Genomic DNA, 21,373 nt, shown 5'->3' with positions numbered 1-21,373 from the left:
TCTGATTATACCTTCTGAATGGTGCAGCAGAAATCCAGACTCATGAGACCAGGCGACATTTTTCCAATCGTTCTATTTTCCAGTTTTGGTGAGCCGATGAGAATTATGGCTTAGTTTTTGTGTTCTTTGCTGAAAGGAGTGGCACCTTGTGTGGTCTTCTGCTGCTGTAGTCCGACTGCTTAAAGGTTAGACATGTTAGCTTTCAGACATGCAGGTATTTGTGTTTAACAAGAAACTGAATATGACATCTTACATCTTTGTTGCTATGCAGATGATACCCAGCTTTATTTTTCCATGAAGTCAGTTAGGTAAACTACAGGCATGTCTTATAGGCATTGAAGCCAGGACGACCTCTAAATTCATGCTTTAAAATCTCCACAAAACTGAATTTATTCCAATCTGTCCTAAAAATCTTAGACATAATGTCTGTTGCTCATAGTGGGTTGTGTAGATGCGCGAGATTTGCTTCTAATATTGTAGAGACTTTATCTTACAATATAAAGTCCCTGAATTCGTGCTATATAATTACAACATAATGTTTATTTTGATCTACAAGTAACCAAAGCATCCACTTTGATCTAATTGTAGCCAGGTGGAAGTTCGATATTATGGGACATGCCACTGGATGGCGCTGTTTCTATTGGGGTACCCCTGAGAGCGCAAGGGATCATGGGGATCTACAGAGACATTCACGGGAGTGCTAGCTTGCATTGGTTTTATGTGGGTGTGCAATGCCTTTTTTCGCTGCGTGATCTGTTTTGAATGCAAAGTGTGCAACAGTTAAGGCACCAGGAGTGGCTGCAACCAACTTCGCCGTTCATCTCAGAGGGATCTATGTTCCGTTTTCTGCTGAGTTCACACTTGTATTATACTATCTCTGTGGGTAAGAGGGAAATGTACCTTGTTAACTGTTTAATCTTGGCTCTGTATCTTAGCAGGAGAAGCCACTACAGTTATTTTTGCACTGCTAAGTTTGTTTTATTTATGTTTGGGTTTATATCAGACACAAAATGACGCTAGACGTCCTTGAGTTCCAGATGCTGATAAAGTTGGGGAAATAACCTGCAGTAGCAGTGGGTTACCAGTGCACAAAGCTGTTACTGGATAAGAACTGTCTGTAACAATTTTATTTCTTTATTTTTACAACCTCTTTTATTTTCTTCTGAGCACTTACTTTATCATTCAGATTAAAAGAACCCCAAAGATAATCTGTGTTCTGGGCTGGTTAATTTAGCCAGGCTACACAATGTTGTAAAGTGAAAACAAAATAGTAAATTTCATTTTTTAAAGAAAGGTGGAAGAGCTTAAAAGATGAACTTGTGGTCAGAAATAACCACGATCAAACATAAGACTGGTTTTCCAAGGCATATTTATTGTTGCATGTAAAGCCCTTAGGAATAGACATGAACACGAGACCAAATACAATCTGGCCATTGTCATAGAGTATCATAAAGCTACCTGGAATGAAGTTGCAATTTATATTTGGTAACAGTGAATACAAAAGGAAAGGAAAAACTCAACGCAATGAGTGCAAGTTGTCTTTGAGACAAGAAGGCACAGCAGAAGCCAGGAGAATCCAGTCAGCCTGCTCTTCATCCAACGTAACAGATACTTTAAAAAACAAAAACAAAAAAACAAAAACCCAAACAACTAAGACCAGAAACACCCAAAGAACAGCATTTACATCGCATAATGATCCCAATAAACAAACAAATGACGAGTACAAGAATACAGATAGCACATCACCATGGTCTTTACTATGATCAGACCTTATGGCTTCTGTATATGGATATGTAGACGTTTACGTTGCCAGTTAAGATGCCAGTTTAGGCCATGGTTTTACTTCATCAAGTGAGAGGAAATGGTTGTCTGATGCCTCTTCTCTTTTTATTCCCCCTCCCCCTTCCCAAACATTTACCAAGCATTTATTCATAACTATGGTATTTGGGAATGTGTTTTGCTTACTCAAGGCTATAATTTACTTATCGAGCTGAGTAAAAATATGTAAACAACCTTGCAGCTGCAAACAGGCACGCTCGCTTAAAAAACACAAAACAAAACAGCATTCTTACACGTTAAGAGTTCTGCATACTGAAACTGTAAAGATGATCAAAGTCTTTAGAAATTTTAGTTTTGCAGCCTCACTTTAAATAAGATGAAAGCACATTATTCTTCAGAAAACACCTCTATTAATCAGAAGATGCAGGGACACATGCAAATGTATGATTCTGACACACAAGAAAAAAAAACAAACATAATTCCTTCGAACGGGGCAGCTCTCTCAAAATGCTAATGGCCTGTGGGTATGAGTAATTGTCACAATGATTCCAGCTAGTTAGACTCGTTTCATCCCCCGACCCATCAAGCAGGCAAAGACAGTCATCACCATTTTGGGCTTGACCTCCACGAGGTCTTCTGGGAGAGCGTAGACGCGGGCTCCAATCTTCCTCGCCATGGAAATGGCATATCTAGAGAGGATACAGACATGGTAAGTTATATAAAAGCTGGTCACCCCTACTTACCAGTTTATGGTCAAAAAGCTGCTTCTCCTTCTTTTTGTCCTTACTTGGCATTCTCCAGCTTGTCGTCTTCAGAGAGTCTGCCAGTTTTGATCAGATCATAGTCAATGCTGCCAGGCTGGATGGCGTCTATGAGTTCCAGTACTGCCAAACTGCTGCTGATCTCCTTGTCCTGATCGCCACATAACACACAGATTAGGGCTCCGACCCACACATGGAGCCGTCTCAGCAAAATGAGACCCCACCCCTCCCCAACCGAATCACATGACTACATCTTTTTACGCTGCTCAATGCTGATGAGGGCTGGTTTACATATGTAGAGATGTCTGATTCTCCAATGTCATTTTACCTTAAAACTTGAAATCTTGGCTGATTTTCCAGCCTCTGCCAATGTTTTGTTCACCCAGCGTACAATGATGTCATCATTTACTTTCTCTCCATCACCAAGGTCCTCCAGTACATTCAGCGTATATCTGAAAGAGTAGAGAGGCAGTATATTTATTACAGGACTGAACAGAGAACTCCAGTTTTTAACTAAAAGACCAAAGACAAAAACATCCTGGCAAACACTGGCAACCGATTGTGGGATGAGCATTTTTCCTTAGTGATTAATGGCTACCATGGGGTCAATGACTGGGGCACAGTGATCAATTTCACAGTGACTTCCAGCAACCTCCAGAAACCACTTGCAGCCAGTTAAATACTCATTTTCCCTGGCAACCAATTGTTCCCAAATGCTGTAAATGAGGATAAGAAGTCCCTTTAAAATATAATGATACATAACTTTATTATTTAATGTACTACATATACTATGTGTACTACATATGACTTATAAAAGGTTGCTAATGCCACTTAAGGCTTAAAAACCAAAGTTTGCAATCTGTGTTACTGTAGAATGTAAACAATTCAGAAAGTTAGTTGTTTTATATTTTTTAAGTGTTTAAAAATAAGTCAGCTGGACACAGAAATGTGCTATGCATGCTCAGCACGCCAGGCTGTAAACCTTTTCCTTATCTTGTTGACTACAAGAAAAGCAGAAACGCAGAAACAAAAGGAAGGAGGAACTTCTACTTGATTCTATTCCTGAAATCACACGGTGTTGTACTTTTTGTACCTTCTCATCAACTGCCACACCAGTGCTAGAGTCAAGGTAGCATTGCCATCATTCAGGTCCTGCCCGCCGATGCCAACGAGGGAGAACTTGGCCGTTTTGCCCAGTTCCACTGCATAGTTACAATTCTCCAGCTGGGAAATATAAATTAAATAGTTGGAGAAAGCCAACATGTTTCTTCTTGAATCTAAAAGAATAAGGCCATTAGGTCTACCTTTTTCATGTTGGTTCCCAGTTTAGGGTATGGTGGCTTGTTGACCTTGTTGTTCCAGTCAACCGGCACTTTAATCTTATCATAGAGCTGAAGGATGACCAGGGCATCCTGTAGGTCTCTGGAAGAATAGTGAGCATTGTAATTAATAATAAACATTAAATAAGACAAAAAGAAGAAGCTAGTATCCCACTTTTTTGTTTCAGATGCCAGGAAGTTTACTTACCCATACAGATGATTCACATGTGGGTTCACTCCCAGGGAGTTCATCCAGTTTCGGAACGTCCTCTCTTCTCTCGTCTCACCTGGACAGTACAGGATTGTGAGTCTTAAGGAACTTAATGATGAATGTATGTAACTATACAAGTGAACAGTAGATTCTTTCAAGCAGATTTTTTTTAAATTAATTTTGGAGATTTCTCATGTTCATTTTCTGCTTTTCCATCAAAGATGGTTCCTGACTGCATCAAACTTTTTGTTTTACTCATTCACCCATAAATAATGTAACAGAGAAATACTACAGATCCCTGGGGCCTCTTGTATCTTCCAATTTAGCTTTCATTTGATTACCACCTGTGAACGTCTTGATAACCCACCTTCCAACAGTCCCCAGTCAATATCCTCATTCTCAGGTTTGGTCAGTGCTGGATATTTATTAAACAGATTGGCCACGAAAGCAAGGTTGAGTTTGGGGTTTCCACTGACAACGTCAGCTGGAGTGACAAACTGCCGACAGCCGAGTCTGTCAGCCTGCTGCAGCATGGCATCTGCCCTCTTCATGTCGTCTTTCTCCTGAACAACACACACACACACACACTTGAGTCAGAGGCCCTGTACAGCTGCTGGCATGTGTTGGAGATGCTCAGCTGTGAGCGCTGACTGTCAGAGTGCTTACATTGATTCCTGCCATGTTGATGTCTATGCGTGGCTTATCCTCATCTGTGCCTTTTGGAGAGATTTGATTCAGAAGGTGGAAATAGGCTCTTGAATCCTAAATAAAGGAAAACAAAGAAAGAAAATGTAGGTTCCTGCTATTGGACAAACAACAAAACCTGCACTCATTTTATCTTATTAAAGGCAGCTTCACTCTGAGAAAGGTGATGATAAACTTGATTTGGTTTGAGAACAACTTCAACAGGGACAAAAACTGAACTTTAGAAGTTTTTAGAGGATCACATCGCTAAATGTTATAATAATGAGAATTAATCAGAAACAAAAAAACAAATGCAGAGCTTGAGAAAAATACATACACATACAGGTGCATAACTGTATACAAAATGCTGTACATCTGACGTAGTGGCACCTTTCACCTGAACTAACTCACTAAAATGCATGTTGCCACAGAAAGACTGTGTCTTTGTCTTAATCCCTACATACACAGCTAAGCCTGAGACACTACCCACTCATTCCTATTTTTGGAAAAGATAAGTGGATATTTGGGTAAGTTTGTACAAACATGTGCTACCTGTCCAGGTGGGCTGACAGACGCCTGTGTTGGTAGACGTAGTTATTACCGGAGTGAAAAACAAGTCAAAAATGGATTTAAAAAGCCCCGTGAAGAACCTTAAAAGCCACATTAAACCTGTAATATTATGTTCTCAAGTTTTGTTTAGTGTCCCTCTCTCTGCATCTACTATTTAGATGCACCAACTGGATTCAGTGCCAGTGAGTATACTCACTTTAATGTCAGAGCTGAAGTTGTTGATCTTCTTCTGTCCAGCATTTTCCAGGTGAAAGTTTGCCCAGCGTAACAGCAGTTCTTCTGGTGACAGCTTCATCAGGTCCTCGAGAGTTTCCCCATCCCTCAGCAATGCCGCCAGTGCTGTTCAGGAGCATTAATCATCACTTAAGCTGCTTGAAAACAGACTGGGGGAACAACAGGACTGAAGCGCATGTTATTTAATGCCCTGTACCTTCATTTCTGCTGAGCTCAATGTCAGCAAAGAGACCGATCTTGATGATCTGCCACAGCAGGCCCAACACCAGATGGGGCTTCCCTTCTCTCAGGTCTAAAGCACCGATGTTCACCACATGGCACCCGATGGCTGAAGCAGAGTTCAGGGCCAGGTTTAGATTCTCCTGTAAGGCACAAATTAACAGTTAACAAAACAACAACAAAAACATTTGCTAAAAAATGTGAGGGGGAAAAAAACACCATAAGAAAAAACTGACTGACCTGTATTGTGAAAGGAGTCAACTTCTTCTTATTTATGGTCCTCTCATCAATCGTGTCGGGCACTGACAGGTTGATCATTTTGCTGTGCAAAGAGTAAAAAACCCCCACAAACATTAACATGTCTGATGCATGTTGTTAAGGAGACAGAAATCCAAATGTTTATTGTCTCTAAAGCATCTGTGTTTGTGAATATTAAGCAACTTGGGCGTAAATATCTAACTTTTAGGGCATCATGGTTGGAAAGATTTGCATTCACAGTTTAAGTAAATTTGTGGCACTTTTTTAAACTTTAACATAAATTCAAACATGTGATGTTTAACTGATTCTTGCTTTTATATTGTAGCAACATAACCTTAGACAAACTAACAATATCCTTTTATGTTGCAACTTAATTAGCTGTATCAGAAATATGTTTAACATGAAGGACTGTTACTTTATTACTTCAGAGCCATTGGTGTCAAAAACACTTAAGTAAAAGTAATCATATATTTTCTCAGTCTTATAAACTGAGCTTGAGTTAATGTAAAACTGATGTATGTTTAAACAGTTGTACAGTATCACAAAACATAATTCAGCATGTAATAAACAAAATCATAGCTTTTGTTTGCCAGGTCACAAAAATGCAAATGAAGGGTGTGAAAGGTGGATATTAATTTGAACTCCAACTCAGAAGCAAATGTGTGTGTGTGTGTGTGTGTGTGTGTGTGTGTGTGTATTGTTTTTTTTTTTTAAATATATGTTTTGGGATTTTGAGGCATTACAGGGATAAAGCAGCACTCCGAGGCCCAGTGGCTTCAAGCCCGGGCATGCTGCATTAGCCTCATGGTGATAGGGTCGCCTGCTCAACCCAGGGAGCCACACCGGCACCTCAAACAGATTTTTAAAAGTAGCCAATTCAAACAGTGAAGCATCATTTTGAGCTTTGACCAGTCCAGCTGCAATTCAGGCACAGACAACGCGATCTCTTTAGACCTCTATATGTTGATATAAAAACTCATATTTTTTAATATGAACAACCTTTAGAGCAGTGTTAGAGCTCAGTGAGGGACAGTAACAGGAGCACCCACCAGAGTACGATACCGTCTCCAACACACGTGAAGAGGGCGTTTGTGTTGGGATCCATGGGCAGAACATGTTTGCAGTCAGGGTCTTTTTCCAGAGCGGTGTTGATCCAGTTCACAAAGGCGTATCGCTCCTCCTCTATGAGGACAAACAGACACAGGTTAGTTAAAATCCAAACACCAACAAGGTAACGTGAGTGGGCTGCTTATATCACCTAATTTCACTAGGTCACATTGTCTAATATAGATTACTTCAGTGTTAAATGAAGCGCCTGCACCTGAACTGCAGAGGGTACAAAGTCAACAGCTCATGACAAACACTGGCAGCAAACAGTGCCAATGAGGTTGGGAATCTCTGACGTACCAGAGAACGAATGTTGTGTGCCTTCACTTGACAGTTCAGACGTCCCTCCAATAGCCAGGATGCCTTCCTTTCTGTTGATGGCCTTGCGGAAAGACTTGGATATCTGGCCGGCCTTCAGTTCATCAACAATCTAAAATAACAGCAAAGAATGGTTAGAAATGGCGAAGGCTGAAGGCTATGGCGTGTTTGTGTTGCATTTAAAGACATTGATTTGGGATTATGTCGTAGTAATCTCAAAAAAAGTGGTGGAAATAATCCTAATTTACGAGAATTGGAATAGATAAGACACCATCATTTACCAGTACCTACAATGACTGACTCAGCATAACAGACCAATGACAGACACTTCCTTTGAATTACATTTGATTAAACAGGTATGTGTCAAACTACTGAGCAAATTTACTAAAGATCACGTTCAGATCAGCTGCATGTTATTTATAATATGATTATTCCGGCAATTTCATTTGTAATTCAGCATTTTAATATTATTTTTTCTATTTTTTTTTTTAAATCGGAAATCATTTGGAAGCGTTTGGACCATTTTTGAATTTTTGACTTTTTTTTCAATGCAATCAGCAGACTAATCAATGAATCAGAATCAGTGAAGCAAACAATCTTTATTAAGTCATACTTCTGTGCAAAAAGCCTCAACCATCTTCTCTCCTGTTACTGTGGTCTCCTGCGAGCCACCGTGGCAGCTCAGGTTGCTCGGCAGACACAGGAGATCTGCTGGAATTTCTCCTCAGTGGCACGAAAACATAGCCCTGTAGCCAGCAGGTTGGGTTAAGAAGATATGGTGAGTATCTAGGCTAGTAGCTGAGGTTTTGACGGCATCAACGAGCTTTAAAGGTCCAGGATGGCCTCGGGTTGATGAGATTATGACAGAAACAGCTACAGCACTTATCCTCCAAATTAAACACCCACATATTTAAACGTCATTTAACAATAATAATGGGAGCAATATGTGGTGACAGTTCTTGATATGCAGCGTATCTTATCAGTAAATCGCAACATGGGAGAGAATTGAAACCAAGCTGGTTTGACAATATGTATTCAGTAGGAATGTATGTGATACTTCCTGCAGCCGGAGTTATCAGAGCTTCATCAGTGGCCTCGCCTCCACAGCTGTCGGTGTGACCACAATGAGCTGCTGGGCAAACTAGCACAGCACTCTTTACACGCAGAAGGCCACAGGATGCTAGCTTGCACTTCCTACCCAGTGTAGGTGAAAGAAGCAACCGCAACAACACAATAGCAGCCTTGTGGAGGTTATTAATACTTTCAGCCACTTCTGCTCATTTTGATTCATCTTTCTCGCATAATGGCACATGTATGTCTATACATGTCATTATTATCTATATATGGACCATGCTGGATTGCAGATCCCAGCTTTGCAGTGCCATAAAAAATACCTAATCAATCAGACTTGTGCCAGACAAGATGTTGGGAAGTCTCAATTGTAAAAAAATGTGATAGCCAAGGAGCAACAGGGCCTCTTCTGTGAGTTCATATCCAAAGAAAAAGTGAAAACATCTTTTTGTACTTATTGTACAAATTCCCTTGTATACATCACACTACATCAGTGTCTTTGAACTGCCTTTTTATATGTTGATGTTTCTAATGTCTAATTCAATAAAATTTTAATTATTAAATAAATACATACATAATTAGTCAGTAGATGTTTGGACCAAGGGTGATAACATTTTGGGGTGCTGTTTGTGATCCCAAGTTTTGACTGATAAAGAATGCAGACTGTACAAGAAGCTGCTACTGTGAAGGATTAATCATTTCTTCAGTTTATCACTTTCACATTCCTGCAGTATGCTTGTATGCATTTGTGGCATGTGGATGCTTTTCGGCTCTGCTTAGAACGTACCGAGGTAAACTCATTAAAGTTTAGCTTTTCATCATTGTCTGTATCGAGCTTCTGGATGAGCTCTCGAAGCCTGAATCCTGGCAGCGGATGGCCGATGTCTTTAAGAAGGTCACCAAGCTCTTGTTTAGAGATATTCCCATCTCCGTTCTTATCTATAAGAACACAGAAAGAATCATCAGATATGGTTAAACCAGCAGTAACAATGACGGCAATAAAAAGAAACACGACTTTTACTTACCGTAACTTTCAAATATCTGTCTTATCTCCTCCCTTTCTTCTTGTGTTAGCTTTGCAGACATTTTTCTGAGATTGACCTGAGCTGGTCAGTCAAAGAAAGGTGTGACTGTGAAGATAGCAGAGTCACAACATCTTAAAAATAGTTTGGGAGGAAAACAGCATCTTTATCACTCCTGCAAACTCACCCACACTGCTGTCACTTTCTATGCATTCAACCAGCAAAGGGAGTGGCATCGACACGCAGCAGATAAGTGAACCTTTTATTTTCTGTCAGGCCTAAAATAGCTTCATTTACCTATCGCTTTTCCTTTTCCTTAATCAAAGTCACATCCTGTTAGTTTTATTGTATAGCAGCAAGCCCATTTTCCAATGAAACTAATAGATGAGTCAAGATCTCATCAGCCTTTGGTTGACTAAATGATTACTCTTCAGTTAGTATACTATACTATACTATACTATACAGTAAATCTTGTAAAATATAGATTTTTTTTAACTACAATGTTTTATTTTTACTGTGTGCCTATACTGCAAATCAAATCGACAAAGCAAGTTAAATCTTTTTACTGACAGCTGCAATTAAAAAGTGGTTAAGACTGTGCATGCAGTTTGAAATAGACTCAAAAGACTCAAGCAGTTGGAAAGACTCAAAAGCCAGGGATCTCTAGACAAACGTGCAAATGTGAAACATTTGCGGGGTGTTATCACCAAAATGCATCTGAAATTAAATGGCTTGACCTACAAACAATCAACAAAATGTGCAATCTGGGATTCCAGTGCCAATCACTACATGACTTAAGCACCTGTGATGAGCTTTGCACACATCATGGACAATCACACATAACAGTGACCATGACAGGGACAGTTGACCTTTAGCTTAGTACCTGCTACAGTGCACACATGAGTCAAAACACACAAAGAGCTGTTTGTAGTAAAGTGAAAACAAGAGGGCGAACTGCCCTGTGTCTGCTTTTCTCCTATTTATTTATTCATTTTTAATCTCTTCCTCTTTGTGGTGAACTCTATCGTTCCCATTCCTGTTCAAGGTGACTTTTCAACCAATCAACATTTGATTAACAGATAGCACAGTGGCTGTCAAGCTACACACCGTTTGCTTTTTTAGTACCGTATGTTTCTATGACCCCCACATTGGCTTAATCCCTGCAATCTCCTCTTTCTGTGTAGCCAAACAGCTACACAAGGCATTTGAATTGTGTAGCTAACTTTAAGGAGGACCATAAAGTCTCTTGGGTCTATGGCAGGGGTGGGGAATTTCTGGCCTCGAGGGCCGGTGTCCTGCAGGTTTTAGATTGCACTTTGGGTCAACACACCTGAATCACATGATTAGTTCATTACCACGACTCTGGACATGTTGAGGAGCTAATTTAGCCATTTAAATAAGCTGTGTTGGTTCAAGGACACATCTAAAACCTGCAGGGACACCGGCCCTCAAGGCCTGGAGTTGCCGACCCCTGGTCTATGGTCTATGTTCTGTGGTAGGTCATCAGATATCCCATTCAAATTTACTAATAATTATAAATATGAATTATTGTCAGGGGAAAGCTGGTGGTTCTAACCACCTATTTCTGTTTACCTGCATGCACCCAAATCCCATTCAATAGCACTGGTCAATATTATTTGGGCAAAGAGTGGAACTTGGAACAGGAACACCAAACGCTTAACCCTTGTCTACAGTTCCTGCATATTCAAACCCATGGCTGTTTCATAGAGATAAAAAAAAGACAGCACTGAGTGACAGATCAGTGCAAAGAGACTGCAGTGTGCTGATAGGTTAGCTCAAACCCATTGAATATTAGATCAACGCTGGCGAGTGGCACGCCATGGGCAAGACCAGATGGAAATCTGTTTAAACAGCCAGAGCAAATGAAACATGACCCGTCAGGTTCGTCTGGTTCAAAGGTTAACTACTCAAGTCACGGATCGACCACGAGTCAGTGAGAATCTGTCTTGAGAGCTACTTTGCTTGACAAAAACCACTGCTTCCCATTCTCCTCCGAGGCAAAGGAACTATTGAGAAAAAAAGGCACTGAAAATAAGGAATTTCTGTCAGCACCCCCTTCCTGTTCAGTAGCTGCAAAGGAATGCAGGAGGCCTGGACTGAGTGAGCTCCACTTACAGAGAGGTGAGCTCCCTCGCTCTCCAAGGCTAAACTGGTATGATGGCATTCCTCTCCAACACGAGGGTTGAGAAAACAAAAAGCGGTTAGCAAAAGAGCAAAGATTTTTCCAGATAGAAACGCGTTCCCTTTTTCTTGCCAGACTTTAAGCTACAGATGTGCGATCGTCACATTTGTCAGAAATCCTGGGCAACGCCTGGTTTCCCCAACAAAACATATAAAAATAACAGAACGAATAGTGGAATTTGTGCCTGAACGTCTCTGAGTGAACTGAGCCATCTATTATCTTTCTACCCTCAGCAGCATCCCAGACAGCTGAGCAGACAGTGAACCAAAGTTTGCATCTGCTTTAATGAACTATTAATAGTCACGAAAGGTGACTCATCAGTAGCCACAAGGCATCAGAGACGTGATGCAGTTCCCATAAAGCTATAAATATAAAACAAAGTGACAAATTAAAAACACACGGCCCTGCAAAAACAAGAAAGACTTGCCCAAAAAAGTCCTTCAGACAAAATTACATAATTTCGAAAACTATGTGACGGTAAGGGATTTGTCACTTTAATGAGCCACATCAAAGCACAAATCATTTTAAAAGACTTACTATAAATCAGAGAGAAGTGTGTTTTCCTTCAACAAAGCAACCCCAAATCAGGCCAAGCACAAACTCCCCACTCAACTATTAGGAAAATGCCAATTCCAGCACTGCTATATTTAACTTTTCTCCAAAAAGGATGTGAAATGTGGCCGGTTGAGTTGGGCCTGCTGCAAGAAGGGCCCACAAACATTACCTCACTCGCTCACTTGTCACACCCTCAACAGGAGGCGGAGTGACAACAGAAGAAGGGCACAAGTACGTGGAGCAAAGGCACAGATGGCAATGGACAAATGTGAGATGCACGGAAGAATAGAGCGTTTGTAATCACCGTAGCAAAGCTGTGGCCATAAATCTTGTGTTACACTAGAGAGTAGAGTTCAGAGCGGCTGGTTTCCAAAGACAGTTGTTTTCTTTGACAGCTGCACATGTGTTTGCATGTGTGTGTGTGTGTGTGTGTTGTAAAAATCCTGTGCTTTAACATTGAAAACAACATCAACCTCCTAAATGGATGTCTGCCTAAAAGCACATCAATACCTCTGATAGAGCACATTATTAAGAGGTCAGTCTTTGGCTATAGTACAAAGAGGATGACTCAGGAGTGCCATAGCTATATACTTTTCACTAATTAAAAACAAACTAACAAACAAACAAACAACCAAGCAAAAACAGAAAAATATTGTAAATATCCTAAAATACAAGATTTGGTAGCTCCAGCTGAAATTAAGCTGGACTGAAACAAATGCTCATCTGTATAGATGTGCAGTCATCCTAGTCATGTGATACCCAGCAGCAGCAAAACAAGCATAACTGGACTTGTTTTGTAGGCTTTAAGACATCTAACCCCCCTCCGTTCAAGAAGCTCTCTCGGTTCCTAGCTCATTTTACAACTGGATATCACAAATACGCACAAATGCAAACACACACACACACACACACACACACTTCTTTACCAGCAGCGGCTTTAATTGTTGAGCCAAAAACAGCACATTGACGCCATTTACAATCGCCTTTGATGAATCTTTCACTCAATTTAAAGCCGAGGGCTGCTCCCAGATGGCTGAATTAAATGTGCAGAGCTGAGGCGACACACCCCGCCCCGCCAGTGTTTCATCCACAGTTACGTGGGAAATGTGAGGCACACAAATAGATTGGGCACCCTTCCCAAATGTGGTTAAGTTCAATAAGCACACACCCAACACGGTCTGCAAGAACATGGGACGTTTTTGTTTTTTTTGTTTTGTTTGTTTTTTACACTCACAATCTTGTGCAGATGTGAAAATGACTCATGAGCAGAAAGCCAGTCTGTAGGGCCAGCCCTTTATTTCCTGTTCAGGCTGTTGGGATCAGCAGGGCAGTACTGACAGGTAAGGAGGGAGGTGATGACAACAAATTGTTTGCTGAGTTTACTCTACTTTGACATCATGTACAGCTGCGAGTGCAACACCCTGGGCTGGGTTAAAGTGATATTATAAAAGCCTTAAAAGCCAGGCCATGTGGTGAATCATCATGGAAACATTCAAATGAAATGACAGCAACCACCTAGCCTTTACAATCTGCTCTCTATAGCCTACCATTGTTGGCCAAATGAAAGCATGTAGCTTTACTAAATGATGAAGGAAGTCTAAAAGGGGCTAGTACGGGAGTCCATACAGACAGAGGTGCTGCTGAATCAGCTTGTTACTCCTACAGGTAAGCAGCCACACCTACACCTATGCTATTACTCAACAAAAACCTTGCATACCATTATCCTTTATAGGCATGGCACACTCACAGTACTACAAAAGGCACAGCAACCGTAAAAAATACCACTGACATTGTATCCGATTGCTTCAAAAACCACGTTAATAAGCTGGGGCCTTTAAAAAAATGGAAAACATTAGTGACTCATTGCATTAATATCCTCTGGTGCATTTGATGTGTAGTATTAATTAAAGTTGGCACATGATTTATTTAAAATGACTTGGCATTCTAGCATAGCAATGCATTGTTTTAATGTTCAGAAACATCCATCAGCACACGCAATTTAAAAAAAAAAAAAAAAAAAAAAAAGGAGTTTCTGAATAAAGAAAGAAGTGCAACTAAAGAGTAACCTGATCACTTTTACTGACTTGCAGAACAAGTGACCGTTCCCATAGATCCTGATGGTGGAAAAAAGTGGGAAAACCTGTTCACTCGCACAGGTGTGAGCCTGGCTGGAAGCACAAGGTTTTTTAAAAATACACCACCCATCCACAGTCTCCAAGGTCTGGTTGGAGAGACAGCAGCGTGCACATGTAATGTCTGTGCTTTTAAATAACACATACAGTAGGCGCTCTTATACTTCCACAGCATGAGCAAGGGAAAATTACACTTTACCTCAGCTATTTTGTGGAGCATAGTCTACATACCAGTACATTCATGGGCAATCTAACCACGCCAGTCAGGTTACAGTTAAAATGTCATCCAGCATTTTTCTTTCCCCACAAAGGAAATGCAATCATCACATTCACTAGCGCTGACACTACGAGAACAGCTAACAATGTATTAATCATGTTTATGAATTAAACACCTCTTGTCTCCTGCATCCTCGTATCCTGCCATACAAGTGAAACAAGATTTTAGAGAAGGCCAGACCCTGTATTCACAACACGCTTTATGTTCAAAGTCACAACATTTATAAAGTTAAAATACGGGCTTCTCTGACATTATCAGCCGACCTTGCTGATCAGCCGTGTCCTAAGAACGATCCAGGATTGGAATCCCAGATGTAAGTGAGCGCTGCAGCTCCAGATGGTCTCGGGGAAATCTGTTGTATCTCTCTCTGGGGTGTACACGTTTTTATATAGCCCTGTTTTCCACACACAGACACAGACAAAAAGTCACTTTGTGCATAAGCAAGCTGCCTTATTTTGGTTGGGAAACATTTGTCAGGCTTACCAGCACAGACCACATGAGAACAATGCTTTTTCAAGGATCAGCTACGCTAACTCTTGCACATTGAGTGCAAAGGCGTCATAGACGTTTACAGTTCATTGGCAAAAAGTGGGAGAGTCAGACCTTTGCAGAAAATAACCCACAAACAAACAGACAGACACACACACACACACACACACACACACACAGAGGAGAAACACTCAGCAAAGTAAAGAGCATTGAGCAGAGAGATGTGTTACACAAGATTTATTTACAGACTGTGATATTGTGTTCTGGTATGTGGTTTTTATATGCTAACTTGGTGGAGCGGGAAGATTAAAAAGAATTACTTAAAAGAAATAGTGCAGGCTCCACCTATACTTCCTCCGGTGAGAGGCGGCGTGATGAAGGAACAAACCTGCTTCTGTCTAACTTGACTTTTCCTGTAGGATTTTACATATTCAAAAATTTCTAAACAGCCCGCATCTACAAAAATAAAAAATAACTAGAAATGTGAACCTCGTGTATAAATGTGATACATAGTTACACAATGAAACTAGTATATGTATACTACGTCTTTGAGCAGTAGTTACTTTTTCCAAAAGTTATGTGGTCATAACTAAGGAGTGAAAGAGTGCAATATTTCAACATTTTCAGACTCGTTCAGCTCAGAGATGATGAACGAGCTACATTCAAGGTGTAGCTAGAGCTAGCCGGCTAGCGACAGACATGTAAGTTTCATAGGCAGGAAACTACCCCTGCTTACTCCAGCAAACCCATCCCTACAAACAGAGGATAACAGGGAGGAAAGCTTGGGACAAAGGATGTTGTTTTGATAAGCAAAACTGATATAAACTCTATCTATAAGTAGGTGCTGGTCTAGAACTTGTCAGGAAATTGGTACTTACTGTTAGTGCGCCTTAAATTCCAGACACTGTCCAGTTTGCAGTCCTACCTCCTCCACGTAGAGACAAAAGTAGACGGCAGGAATGCTCGCCCGCCCTTCGTGACGTCACCAAACAGGCGGTGCGTTCTATGGAGGGTTATCCATGCCAAAAATGTAAACTGAAATAAAATACATCAGTGAAAAGTCTTTTTGTATTAAACATTTTTTTTACTTAATTTGATTTATTAGAACAATTATAGAAATAATAAATCAATTACATTCTTTATAGGCATGTCATATCTCAAGTGCACAAATATATGTATATATTCAGCAATATTTTCAGTTGAAAATGTAGTATTTTTAAATTCTCATAAAATGTTTTCAAAGTATATCTAACTATGTTTTCCCTTTATATTTAAATTGTGGGGAGTTTTTCTTGTATTTTGATTTACCTACACTTTCTTAGGAGCTTGGAAAGAAAAGCATCTGTACTCACCTCTCATCTGAGAATCTTCTTCAGTTCTAAGAGCAAATGGTGGAGAGTACCAGATTTTCTTTCACCCCCTCCCAGACTCCTTATCGCCTACTCACATCTTAGGTCATTTGATTGCAGTAAGTCACACGATAGGGTTGGGCAAGGTCTCACAATGGGTTCACCTGAAACCTCGGTTGATAGTGACCCACACCTGTTTTCACACCTTGGCTCGTGTGATTAGGCAGATGATCAATAGTGGGTCAACAACACTCTTAAGGGACACTCCTAATAGGACTTAAAAACTCTACAGTTATTATACAACACTGATAAATTTACAAGCTGAATCCATAATTCATAGAAGACAAATAAAACTGTTGACCTTATAATTTAAAAAAACATTTGGTCTGCTGTCTAAACCACTGCCACCAGCGTGGTTTTCCAAGTCATTGTCGCTCTTTAAGGTGAGGTTTTCACAATGAATACAAAACAACATTATATGACAGGTGAAAACCTTCAGTTGTGCTGCACATTTAACTGTTTTCCCCTTGGACCTAGGGGTAAACCTTATTTCTCTTTTCTGAATTGAGGATCAGAAGTTAGAGATCTCATTTTCTTCCTGCATAGATTACAAGGGATAACCTTCAAAAAACCCTGTTCTGATGGTCTTTAAACCAAAACCTTTATTGATAAATGCTGAGGTATCAAAACTCATCATTTGGAGGTTGTCAAATGTAATCTTTAAGATAACAGTGAAAACAGATTTAACAATGGCTGATTTTTTTCAGAAAAATAACAAGTAATATGAAATTTAAATATCTTCCACGCTTTATTTTACCTATTGTCTTCAGGTGGAAGGGAATGATGTGAGTAGATCAGAAGCAGATGTGATCTGTAACTTGAAAAGTATGTGGGACAGACAGTGTTATAAAATGGGACTGTGTGGGCACTAGGCATTTTACTGGTATTTTACAGACTACATAGACTACTCAGAATACTAACAGGGAAGATAACATGTAATTTATGTGTTAAATAACAAGAAAGATCTGTTGTTGAAGCAAACAAGTACATAAAAACCAGAAGGTTCACACAAAGTTTACAGCTCTGGAATCCCATCATGTTTTTTAAAAGACATTTACAGCTGCGTTAAAAAATATAAGGCATGCTTTCAGCAACTTTCAGCAAAGTCATAAATTAAGTTACTCCTTTCATAAAGTTTGGAGTACAGAAAAATGACCTTCAGGGTTAGTGCTGTTGTTGTCCCTTAAAACATATTATCATATATATGATCTGGCTTTGATGTCTATTACAGAGTTGTCCAACAAATGACTAACAGAAATTGCGGGAACTATTGAACTATTTTCAGGAAAGTAAAATTAAAACATACAATTGTTCTAACTTAAAGCTAAAATACATTCTTTGGCATTTTTGTGTGTGTGCGTGTGTGTGTGTGGCTGTCTGTCTGTCAGCCACAGACAGACAGATAGACAGACAGACTACTCCCTATGGGAAGATTTAATAACTTTTTGTTAGAAAACTGAAAAACATGAGCTGGAGAGTAATTTAAAAATGGCTGAAAATGAGCATTACTCACTCAAATTCACCTAAATCCTTCCATCCATTCATCCATTTTCTTACGCTCATCCAATTCAGGTTCTCTGAGGTGGTTTTGGAGGGAAGGGGGGCTGGAACCTGATCCCAAAGGGAGAAGCCATGCAATACAACCGTAGAAAACAACACAACGGAGCATGCACACGCCATGGCAGCAGATGGCGATAATGAGCGACAGCTCACTCGTACGCATTAAAAAAGAGGGGAAAAAAGAGGCGAAATAGATCCATTGACGGGCGGTTCAGTTGTTATCATTAACGGATGTGTGGGATGTGATGTGGATCATAGATTAAGCGCCACATTATTTTGTGCTATGAAAGTGTAAAAACTTGAACGACTTCGGTTGTTCAGCTGCTTCGCAACATGTCTGCAGTGACGCTGAGGTAAAACCGACGGTTTACAGTGCGCTTGTTTAGCGTTGCTAGCAAATATAACGGCGAGCTAGCTTAGCCACTTGCTAACAGAGTTAGCTAACTGTTATTTAGACCAGAATGACCGCATAGGTAATAATACTCGGGCCAGTTCAAGTTTAGTTTAGTAGTAACATAATAGTAATGGAGGTAGGACAGCACATTAGGCTATATAAATCGAAAAACGTGGCTTTTCGTAAACAGTTCTAGAAGCCTTTTCTTAGCTAACTTTGGAGGAGCTGAACGTAACGTACATAAGCTGGCTCATAATTTGAACTCAAAGGAGTGCAGTGATTTATAGTACACTCCCGGGAGCAGAATCTGATCTCTTTGTGGTTGCTTAAAAGTCTGTCCAATCCAAACAAGCTGTGCTGACCACTTGTAAATAAGGGGGCATCAGAAAGTAGTCTTCATACCATGTTAACCTAGTTAGCTCTACTTGTAGATTTGAGGTTGGGCTTTTGTCTCATGTGAGAGGTATTTACATCGATCAGGAAAGTGAGTTATTTCTAATTCTAATGTTGATCAGGTGAGTGTAAACTTTTTAGCTGGTATAAACGAACAAGTTTTGGAAAAAGTTGTTACAAAGCCACTTCTAATGGCAGTGAATGCTTCAAGAAGACCAAAATGAAGGTTTTGGAGTGGCCTAGTTCATTTGATTGAGACAGGCATCACCATAAACCAGTCATTCATGCTCAAAAACCCGCCAATGTCACGGAATTAAAGCAACTCTGCAAGGAAACCTGAGCCAAATTTCCTCCAAAGCGATGTGGAAAACTATTTACCAGTTATCACAAATGCTTTATTTCAGTTCTTGATGCCAACAGTGGCAAAAGCAGTTACTAGGTTTAAAGGGCAGTTTTTTTTTTTTCATGTAGGTCAAAGTAGGTTCGGATAGCTTTTTCCCCCTCAATAAATGAAATAATCATTTAAATAACTACATTTAGTATTTACTCTGGTTATCTTTGTCTGAGCTAAGAAAGCAGACAAATACTTTTCCACAGCACTGTATAATCCGAATTGTTTTGTTTAATCAAATAAACACTGCCCTGCTTTTTTTCCTCTCCTGTCCAGCAACTCTACCAGCAAGCTAAATGTATTGGTCAACAAACTTCATGAATACTTGGCTAATTCCACTGAGGACAGCAGTGGCACAGCAAAAGTTGAGGATGCTGATGGTACATCTTTTTCTCACTCTAACCATGACTAATGGAAACACGTTTACATGCATTACCAATTTATTTTTTACTGATCTTTTGTTCACAGGTTTGACAAACAGGTGCTGTTCTACTTTGACAGAGGTAAGTGAACATGCATAATAAACACATGTCAGTGTAGTATGTGTGTTTGTAGTGTTTCGTCATGTTGCGTAACACTGATGGCACTAATGGTGCCATTAACGGTTTTATCTGGATTTAGTAAAAACAACAGCCCTTCTCCAAAATGTATTAACACAGACTCTATCTACAACCTAATCTAGAGAGACAAATAACAAATATTTGTCAAGTGGATAACTAAAGCGTATAAAATGTCAAGTAGATTAAATTCTGTTCTTGTACACCTCACACACATTGTCTGTATCAAAGAATCATAGAGCCGGTTCATCCACTTACATGTTTTTGTTGCTGTTTTATTAGGAATAGCGATAGTCTTAACAATTTGTGTCACAATTTCTCTCAAATACTCAGTTATTTTTGTCATCTGAGCAGTAGTCTAACTGTATGGAGGTTGGAGGTATCTGTAAAACATATTTGCTCAGTATTATGAAAATTATGTCATGTCCTTATGCTCTATTCAAATGACTCACAGACTCAGAAAAATGTTTTAATGCATTTCCCTTTGGGATACTTTTCAACACAAAGCCATGATGACCATCAGCCTAAATAAACAAACCGTCTCGTTTTGCAGGCTGGTGCTGATGGCAAGTACTCGAGGCGGTGAGTTTATTGTGTGTTTAAAAGTATTTCAACCACAAAATTTGTGGTGTGCATCATCTCCTTTTTTGCTGTCCATGTAGGTTTTTAAACTTTGTTAAATATAGCTCATTTCTCTTTAACTGATGTTACAGAAAACCCTCAGTTGTCATGAAGCACTCTGGATTGGATGAATCCGGGGACTCAAATGCAAGTGAGGACTTGGTTCTTGGACCAGTTAATGCAAATGGTCACCTTGATATCACTAGATTGCCTAAAGGTAGGTCGTAAGGTTGTTGACTGCACACACACTGCTACTTTGACACTAAACATAATTATTTATACACCATCATAACATTTTCCTAGAAAGTGGGCTAGTGTTTCATTCAGAGTATATCGTTGATAGACTTCACGTTTATATCTGCATGTTGTTGTTGTTGTTGTTGTTTTTTTTTTTTTTTTTTTTCTTTATGATGAAGTTAACAAAATTAAGTCATTGTAAATGTGCTGGAGTGCCTATAGGGTATGCAGGATCTTCAAGTCTGTAACTGGCTTTGGCTTTCTAATTTCATATTTAATAATGATGGAACTGTATGATTACTTTTTGTTTGCACAGGCACTGTGCTGGTCAGGCCTGAAGCAGTCGACAATGGCAGAGATGATTTCAGGGGCCCGGAGTTTCGCAGCCGGAAATCAAGCGTAATGCGGAAAGAGTTTTCAAGAAGACGTGGAGGTCAGTTACTACTCCTATGAAATTGCTCACTAGCTAATGCTCAGGTAGGAATTTTAGTATAAAGAATCAAATCTGCAACACATCAAAAAGAGAATGTTTATTCTATTAGTTCTATTAATGGTTTAGGCACAAATGCTCAAGTATTTAAAGTAATATGAAAAAAATATCA

The 21,373-nt window shown here is 39.8% G+C and overlaps 2 protein-coding genes across 2 annotated transcripts in view; one reads left to right on the top strand and one right to left on the bottom strand.

Annotated features, from left to right (window-relative positions):
- Positions 1–1,352: 1,352 nt before the first annotated feature.
- Positions 1,353–16,628, bottom strand: LOC102197871 (plastin-3-like). The gene is made up of 17 exons (XM_005735620.2): positions 16,562–16,628; positions 16,088–16,244; positions 9,557–9,661; positions 9,319–9,470; positions 7,443–7,572; positions 7,085–7,217; positions 6,018–6,099; positions 5,755–5,920; positions 5,521–5,663; positions 4,737–4,832; positions 4,438–4,633; positions 4,068–4,146; positions 3,845–3,962; positions 3,634–3,764; positions 2,869–2,992; positions 2,567–2,691; positions 1,353–2,468 (listed from the first exon to the last, which is right to left on the bottom strand). Exons 3-17 carry the CDS (start codon positions 9,615–9,617, stop codon positions 2,336–2,338), a joined length of 1,869 nt encoding a protein of 622 aa, XP_005735677.1. The 5' UTR covers positions 9,618–9,661; positions 16,088–16,244; positions 16,562–16,628; the 3' UTR covers positions 1,353–2,335.
- A 1,672-nt stretch (positions 16,629–18,300) lies between these two features.
- Positions 18,301–21,373, top strand: part of LOC102206383 (transcriptional regulator ATRX-like) — a 21,463-nt gene continuing 18,390 nt past the window's right edge. The window contains exons 1-7 of the mRNA XM_013911435.1: positions 18,301–18,531; positions 19,633–19,736; positions 19,825–19,859; positions 20,467–20,495; positions 20,627–20,751; positions 21,088–21,204; positions 21,331–21,344. Of these exons, the coding sequence (XP_013766889.1) occupies positions 18,512–18,531; positions 19,633–19,736; positions 19,825–19,859; positions 20,467–20,495; positions 20,627–20,751; positions 21,088–21,204; positions 21,331–21,344 (444 nt within the window). The 5' untranslated portion in view covers positions 18,301–18,511. The remainder of the gene's footprint in view (positions 18,532–19,632; positions 19,737–19,824; positions 19,860–20,466; positions 20,496–20,626; positions 20,752–21,087; positions 21,205–21,330; positions 21,345–21,373) is intronic.

Source organism: Pundamilia nyererei, unplaced genomic scaffold (genome assembly GCF_000239375.1).
Source record: "Pundamilia nyererei isolate P.nyererei 1_Seehausen unplaced genomic scaffold, PunNye1.0 scaffold00064, whole genome shotgun sequence".
Lineage (NCBI taxonomy): Eukaryota > Metazoa > Chordata > Actinopteri > Cichliformes > Cichlidae > Pundamilia > Pundamilia nyererei.
This window is presented reverse-complemented; position numbering and strand designations above follow the sequence as displayed.